Consider the following 7,983-nt stretch of genomic DNA (forward strand, 5'->3'; position numbering starts at 1 on the left):
AAGAAATTCAGTAAATGGTAGTTATTTTTCTTGTTTTGTTTGCATCAGTATAAATTTTTATACTTTGGTCAATAAGAAACTAGGTTGATTCTATGTGTGTGCGGTCAGCAAAAATGAATTTTTAAAATAACATTAAGCATTTGATCTGCCCATAAAAGCACCTTTTAGTAAGCTACTTAGCATGATTTTCTAAACTCTAGGATTTACCTGCTAAGTGGATGGCAACAGGGACTGTGTGGAACAGCAAAAAAGGCCAATATTACACTCATTTTTAGGGCTGACTTAAGGAGCTTAATGGTCACCAAGTCCTTCCTCCATTTTCTTTTTTTCTGGGTGGTATAAGTATCCAAGACCAACCCTTCAGAGTATTCCCTTCTACTAGCTCCTGTCTCTCCCTACAGAATACAGAGTGACAGATTAAATCTATGATTGAGTTTCCTGGGCTCTTTCCCAGTTGCTCTATCCTTCTATTGTATTTTTTAAAGTCATTTGATGCCAGATATATATTGTAGCTAGCAAGAGCTAAGTTTCATTTACTGTTCAGAGAAAAAGAAAAAGTACGTGTCTGTAAAGAAAATTGATTCTTTTAAAATCTGAAATCCACTCAGTCGCATTATGTTTCCATAAATATTTTTCATTATTGCTAAAAGTTATTAGAATTCAACTTCAAAACCTTTTTTTTAATTGTTGTAAGAACACATAACTTGAGATCTTTCTTCTTAGATTTTTAAGTTCACAATACAGTATTGTTAGCTGTAAGCAGAATGCTACACAGCAATCTCTAAACATTTTCATCTTGCTTAATTCAAACTTTAGACCTGTTACATAGCAACTCCACATTTCCCCCTCTCCCCATCACCTGGCAACCATCATTTTACTTTCTGCTTCTCTGAGATTGACTATTTTAGATACCATATGTAAGTGAAGTCATGCAGCATTTGCCCTTCTGTGACTGGCTTATTTCACTTAGCACAGTGTTCTCAAGGTTCATCCATGTGGTAGCATATGGCAAGAGTTCCTTCTTTTTTTTCTTTTGAAGGCTGAATAATACTCCATTATGTACCACATTTTCTTTATACATTCTTCCATTCATGGACATTTAGGTTTCAACTTCAAAATCACTTGGCAGTCTTTGCTCAGTCTCCCTATGTATTAGATAAAACATGCATTGGTCAGGTAGTTAAATATTACTTCTGAGACCTATTTGCTTCATTTAAACCAGTATAATTACGTTGGGTTTTGGATGCCTCAGAAGTCTAAGCCTACCAATATGAAACATGTATTTTTTAAATACATGTTTTTAAAACGTGTATTTTTTAAATTTGTATTTTTTAAATACACGTTTTAAAAACGTGTATTTTTAAAATTTGAATAAGTCAAATTTAGACTTTAACTTTGTCCCAATTTCATATTGGTCTGAATTGGCTTCCTACAATAAACCTTTTCCTATAATAAACATTTTTATTGGAAATAAAACTGCAGACATAAAATCATATAGTGCAGCAAAATGAATTTTTACAGCGTGTTCATGCCCTACTAGCGCTCCAGTAGCCCCTCCATGTTAACACTCAGATATTATTTCTCCTTTCCCTAACCACTCACCTAGCTTTTTTCCCAAGATAAATATTTAATACATATATTTAATTTCAGCTTTATCAAGGTATAAATGACAAATTAAATTGTAAGATAATTCAAGTGTCCATTGTGGTGATCTGACATATGTATACACTGTGAAAAGACTAACGCATCCTTCCTCACATATTTATCTTTTTTTTAATTATTTTTTTGGTGAGAATATTTAAGTTGTATCCTTTTAGCAAATTTCAGTCATACAGTACAGTGTTACCAACTGTAGTCACCATGTTTTATATTAGATGCTCAGACCTTGTTCATCTTATAGCTGAAAATTTGGACACTTTCACTAACCTCTCCCTATTTACTCAGCAACCACTTTTCTACTCTGTTTCTATGAGTTTGGCTTTTAATTTGGTTTTTTATTTTCAGATTCCACATATAAGTAATACCATACAGTATTTGTATCTCTGTCTGGCTTGTCTCACTTAGCATAATGCCCTCAAGGTTCATTTCATGTCATCACAAATGGCATGAGTTCCTTCTAAATATAGCCATTTATTGCTCAGTAGTAGCAATATTGTAGCCAATGAGGTTTTTCCAAAGTGTGATTACTGCCAATTGAAAACTTTTTACCTGGCTTCTAACACCCAGATTGGTTTGTCTGTTTTTGAAGTTTATATAAATAGAATAATATAGAATCATGTTTCATTTTGTACCTGACTTCCTTTGCTCATCATTCTGTTGGGGAGATTCATCTCTGCTATGTGATGTAGTAGCGTGCTTATCTCATGGACTTTTGCATCAGTTCCAGTTTTGGGCTGTTACAAATGATGCATTTTGGTGAACAATTTTACATATATATGTTGGGCACATAGACTGAACTAAATTGAATTTCTGTGAAAAGAGATGCATATATTTGACTTTGGTATTATTCCCAAACATTTCCCAAATGGTTTTGCTAATTTATAATCCCTCCAGAAGTATATGAGAGCTCCATGTCCTTGACGCAACATGGCATTGCTGATCTATCTATCTATCTATATATATACATATATTTACTTTTAGTTAATCTTGTGGATAAACTGAATCCTTTTTAACATCAAAACTGGATTCCTTTGCAATTAATTCACAAAGTATTTGTAACCGCAAATGCATCAGAGAGTACATTTAGTAGAGTAATTGCAAACGTATAAAAATCTAGGGAAGTGATGTAAATGAACAGAGTTTATTCAATGTAAAAAAAAAAAAGAGCAGATGGGGCATCCTATTGTGACTGGGGGTGTAGATGTAAAATAGTCTGGTTGAGAATACAGCAGTAACCAGGAGAAAACATGATTGCTTTAAGGAGTAGTACCACCAACTAAATTCATGACATGTAAAAATATGAGCCCAGTGTTGCCATCTTTTTATTTTTTGAGAGAAATCAAAACTCAGATCTTTAATAGCATTTTCTGATGAGCATTTGGGCAACTAATCACTTTTTTAAAATGGTATTTGCCAAACAAAGCACAAGTGAACTCTATTGTCCATTTCCATCATGCAGGCTGTGAATTTCCACACTTTTTAAATGATATATTAGTGTCCACAGAGAACTTTTTTTCCTAACTAATACTATACCTGGATCAACAAAATTAGTTCTTATGAATAGTAGATGATCTTAGAAATAAGTATCCACTGGTTTTCCTATGTATACCTATACGTTTTCCTTCTTCCCTTTTCTTACTTCATTGCAAATTAATTTGGTTAAACCTTGGCAGTTCAATTTATTTAAACGTTAAAATGGAGTTAAAGAGGAAAATACAGTGAAATTGAATTTAATAGTTATTTAAAGCTAGTTCTATATGTATGTCTCAGGAAAAATATCTTTCCATAAGTGTAGAGTGACAAAAATCAATATTGTCTGGAATTTAGAACTGGAAACCTTGAAAGGGCCTATTGTCTGACAAATTTCTTTAAAAAAAATTAAATTCAGAATTAGCAGTATGTTTTAAAATGTAAATATCCTTGGGCTATATCACATATTAGCACATTTTTTATTAATGTATAAATGATTTTCAGATCCTTTCATAAGAATAGCGTTTGATGAATGGGAGAGCTCTAGATACTAGAAAATTGTTACCAGGATGATGAAACAGTGCTAAAGGTAATGTTATAATTTAGTAATTAGTAATGTGTTAAATAGATTGAAATATTAACTGTCTATTGATAGTTTTAAAAATTATCTAAGAACAAATGATATGCTTATCTGTTATCTTTAACAGGTTTACCATTAGACAAAATTTACTTTCCCCCTCCTCAGTTCTAATAGCATAACTTAATTTTGTGTAAAAGAGTTACAGCCAAATATATATATATATATATATTTGAATATGTTTAACATTTTTAATTAAAGTTATTTTGACAGCAGTGTTTTTGAGTCATCGAATACTAGGTCTGGAAATCTGACATTGAGCTGAAATGTGATAAGAATTTATTTTCAAATGCGATTTCTCTTTTTGAATAATAGGAGTTATCCATGGAGTCTGGAATTGATCCTGGCCAGGAATATGGACAAGATTATTACAGTTATGAGCATGGGTACATCTTCAGATTTTTTTATCCAGTATCTTAATATTTTTATGAATAATATGGTGTTATTAAATGATTATTATTACTAGCATTTTTATGAGTGTCATTTCATCAGTTTCATTTTTGAAAATGAGTTATGTATCTAGTTTTAGCTTCAATCAAGTTTAACCATGTTTCTATATTGAATTCTGTTTTGATGTTTATATTGATATTGGCTACAACTTGAAAAATGCAATAAAATTATTCAAATTATTTAAATGAGAAATAGAAGTCAAACATATTTGCTCAATTCCTGAATTCACCATTTCTTTCATATGAGATATTTAATATTTTATCTAACCAATCAGCCTCAAGATTTGCCCAAGAGAAACGAAGAAGAAAACATACTTTAGAATCCGGTAATAAGCATTTCGAAAGTCAGTTCTACACACATAAGTTAACTGCTTTCTAAACATACAGTAGAGGAAAATAAAGACCATTACAGATCACATTTGAAGCAGATTTTTACTATAAACTTAGAGAATTTATGTTTTGAATAAGCTATCATACTTTCAGAAAGAACCAGTTTGGTGCCCTAAATTCTTCAGTTAGTCAAGGAAAAATATTCCTTTCTCTTTAGTCTCTCCTAAAACTTAAATCTGAAATAACTCTTTTTCTTGTTATTCCAGGGTACCATTATGGCAAAAGTCATTGGTCATCAGGTTGTAGTTCTTTCTCTATGATTTTGTAACTAGTTTACAAGGAGCCCAACAGGTGCTGTATAAATATCTGTTGATTGAATTATGAAGAAAAAGAAGAAAACAGAGATCAGTCATGGTTATACAGATCAAATGAAAAACTGCTTAAAGTTGTAAGTTTCTGTTACAGGTATGAAATGCCTCAATATGGAAGTCGCCGTCGTTTGTTACCACCAACTGGACAAGAGGAATATGGTGAGGTGGTTGGCGAAGCTGAGGAGGAATATGAAGAGGAAGAGGTAATTACTGTAATTTTTAATGGAATATTAATATTTCAAGAATAATATTTTTTAGCCCTATTTGAATAGCAGGCTACAAAACATTTCAAAATTTCAGAAATCCTATTCACTTAGTAGTTGATTTCCATAGAACAATTTAATAACTCTAACCATTCCATTGCCTTGTCTACAGAAAGAAATTTTTTATTTATTTCTATAAAACATTAAACACTTGGAATAAAGCCACAATAAAATTTATATTTTATAAAATCCTAAATGTTATTCCATAAAGATATTATAATCAAATATGTTAAAAAGTAGTTTGCAAAACAAAATGCTCCCACATTGTCTAGCAAACCTAAAAATCATGAAAGTACAATATCAATCTTTTAATTATAAGAGAAAAATAAAACCACCAGTATTCTTAATGGAATTACATCATTTAAATTACCATAATTCATCTATATCAAATTCTTATACTTTGCCTGAAATATTTATTTGGAATACTTATCCAAAAATTTTAAAGAAAAAAGTTTTAATGTCACTGTACTTTTACCCTGTTCAGAATTTTACAAATAGTCAGATTTTACATTAGCTATTCAGATAAGCTATCATAATTTCCTGATTGCTTAAAATTTTGTTAAAGCAAATACATAAAACTATTAATCAAAGTCTAGGGATGGGAGAGGGAAGAGGTAATGATTAATTTTCTTTCTCCTTTGATCTAAGGTGCAAAATAAATTTTGAATAAGAAAAAATGAGAAAGCATTAAATTTTGGTATTATAAGGTATAAGCTAAAATAAAATAATTTACATTTCCTTGAACACCTTCTGCCTATATGCAGTGGGGATAAACAGTAGGGAATTGTTCTATGAAACCAGTTTTATAACTTGCATGAAGCTGTCAGCCTGCAGATTCACTCGTGCTTAACTTGTGTGAGACATGGTCACGTAATAACCATTCCCCAGCTGACACTTCAATTGCATTTTCGTGATTTTCAGGAAAAGGCAAAGAAAGTTAAACCAAAAGTTGAAATTAGAGAGCCTAGTGAGGAGGAAGAAGTAGTTGTCACTATTGAAAAGCCACCAGCAGCTGAGCCAACATATACGACATGGAAGAGTGCCAGGATATTCCCCATGATTTTTAAGAAAGTTAGAGGACTAGCTGATAGAAGAGGCATCATTGACCTTGAAGATGAAGAGTGGCAGAGACGCCTTGAGGCAGAAGATAAAGATTATTTGAAACTAACACTGGACCAAGAGGAAGCTACAGAAAGCACGGTAGAGTCAGAGGAGGAATCCTCAAGTGACTATACTGAATACAGTGAAGAGGAATCTGAGTTCAGTGAGTCTGAGACGACAGAAGAGTCTGAGACAGAGACACCCTCTGAGGAGGAAGAAAGTTCTACCCCTGAATCAGAAGAATCGGAATCCACGGAGTCAGAAGGAGAAAAGGCAAGGAAGAACATTTTTCTTGCAAGAAGAAGGCCCATTGCTGAAGAGGTCCAGAAAGTCAAAGATAGAAAAGAGGAGCTACCTGAAGAGCCAGAAGAACGGAACGTGGAAGAAGAGGAGGAACGCCCAGCAGAAGAACAGGAAAGTGAGCTGACCCCTGTGGAAGAGCCCACGGACCTCGAATCTCAAGACATCACTGAGGAGGGCAGTGCAGAATCAGCTTCAGTGGAAGGAGGTGTGGAAAGTGAGGAGGAGTCAGAATCAAGTATGAGTAGCAGTAGTAGTGAAAGTCAGTCTGGAGGTCCTTGGGGCTTTCAGGTGCCAGAGTATGACCCAAGCAAGCAGGCAAACGAAAAGAAGCCTCCAGGAGCAAGCTCAGAAGGTTACAACACAGCACTTTAAAAGAGATCACAGTAGGTGAAAGTTTTGCAGTGATGAGTGCTCTTGTGTGCAGTGCCTTCTGTGTGTTCTCTGAAATGACACTTGAAGGGGAGGAAACTGATCATAATTCTTATGTGACTTAAGATTTAGAAGCATGCCAGAGAAGTGAATATATATGCTATCCAAACAGATTTGTATATCAGAACATATTAGGGTAAATCTGACTGATCTTTCCTATATTAGTAATTCAGAAGACATGCAATCAGTTACTCAGTATTTAATATTTCATAGTGTGATTTCTGTTAATGCAATGTGGCATTATGTATTGCCAGTAATGCTCTGACTACTGGAATGGACTATATGAATATATATATATATATATATATATATATATATATATATATATATATATATATATAGTGGTTTTGTATCATCTTAAATCCTTAGGACAATATGTAACAAATAAGATCTCTACAAGACTACTTTTGCATATATGTACATTTCAAATGGCAAACATATTATCAAAAATATCATGAACATGTTCAATTAGGTTTATAGCTGGCAGTTTCAAATATTAGAAGTTAAATGATATAAATTAAAAAAAATAAAAGTTATTACCATTTCCCTTCTGTTGTGGATAGGAATTTACCATTTCCCTTCTGTTGTGGATAGGAATTAAAGTGGATTTAGAAAAAAATTGAATTGTAACAGTTATAAATTTTTTTTCTGGGTAACATAATTTTGAAATATATATCTGGAAATCCAAAATCATGGCTTACTTAGTGCAACATGTTGGTACTTTACATATCCCAAAAATGGCAATACTATTTTAAGAATAACCAAGGAGTTTTTCACCTCTGCACCTTGTCATTTCTAATGTGGATTGGTAAAAGAAAAATAAATTTGTGAAAATTTCCATTGTGTTCCAGTTGCTTACTAAAGGAAAATTTACAATCATTAGTTTTCTGTTTTGTGTATTACAAAATAAATTGTGCAGAATGGGAAGATATTTTCTTTTAAGTTAACATATATTTAAATGGATGATCCAG

The 7,983-nt window shown here is 32.5% G+C and overlaps 1 protein-coding gene across 1 annotated transcript in view; it reads left to right on the forward strand.

Annotated features, from left to right (window-relative positions):
• Positions 1 to 6,984, forward strand: part of PCDH15 (protocadherin related 15) — a 1,088,571-nt gene extending 1,081,587 nt beyond the window's left edge. The window contains exons 36-37 of the mRNA XM_029245143.1: positions 5,011 to 5,119; positions 6,101 to 6,984. Coding sequence (XP_029100976.1) covers positions 5,011 to 5,119; positions 6,101 to 6,955 — 964 coding nt within the window. The 3' untranslated portion in view covers positions 6,956 to 6,984. The remainder of the gene's footprint in view (positions 1 to 5,010; positions 5,120 to 6,100) is intronic.
• Positions 6,985 to 7,983: the final 999 nt, after the last annotated feature.

The sequence above is a fragment of the Monodon monoceros genome, unplaced genomic scaffold, assembly GCF_005190385.1.
Source record: "Monodon monoceros isolate NGI ecotype Baffin Bay Population unplaced genomic scaffold, NGI_Narwhal_1 Super_Scaffold_4, whole genome shotgun sequence".
Classification (NCBI taxonomy): Eukaryota; Metazoa; Chordata; class Mammalia; order Artiodactyla; family Monodontidae; genus Monodon; species Monodon monoceros.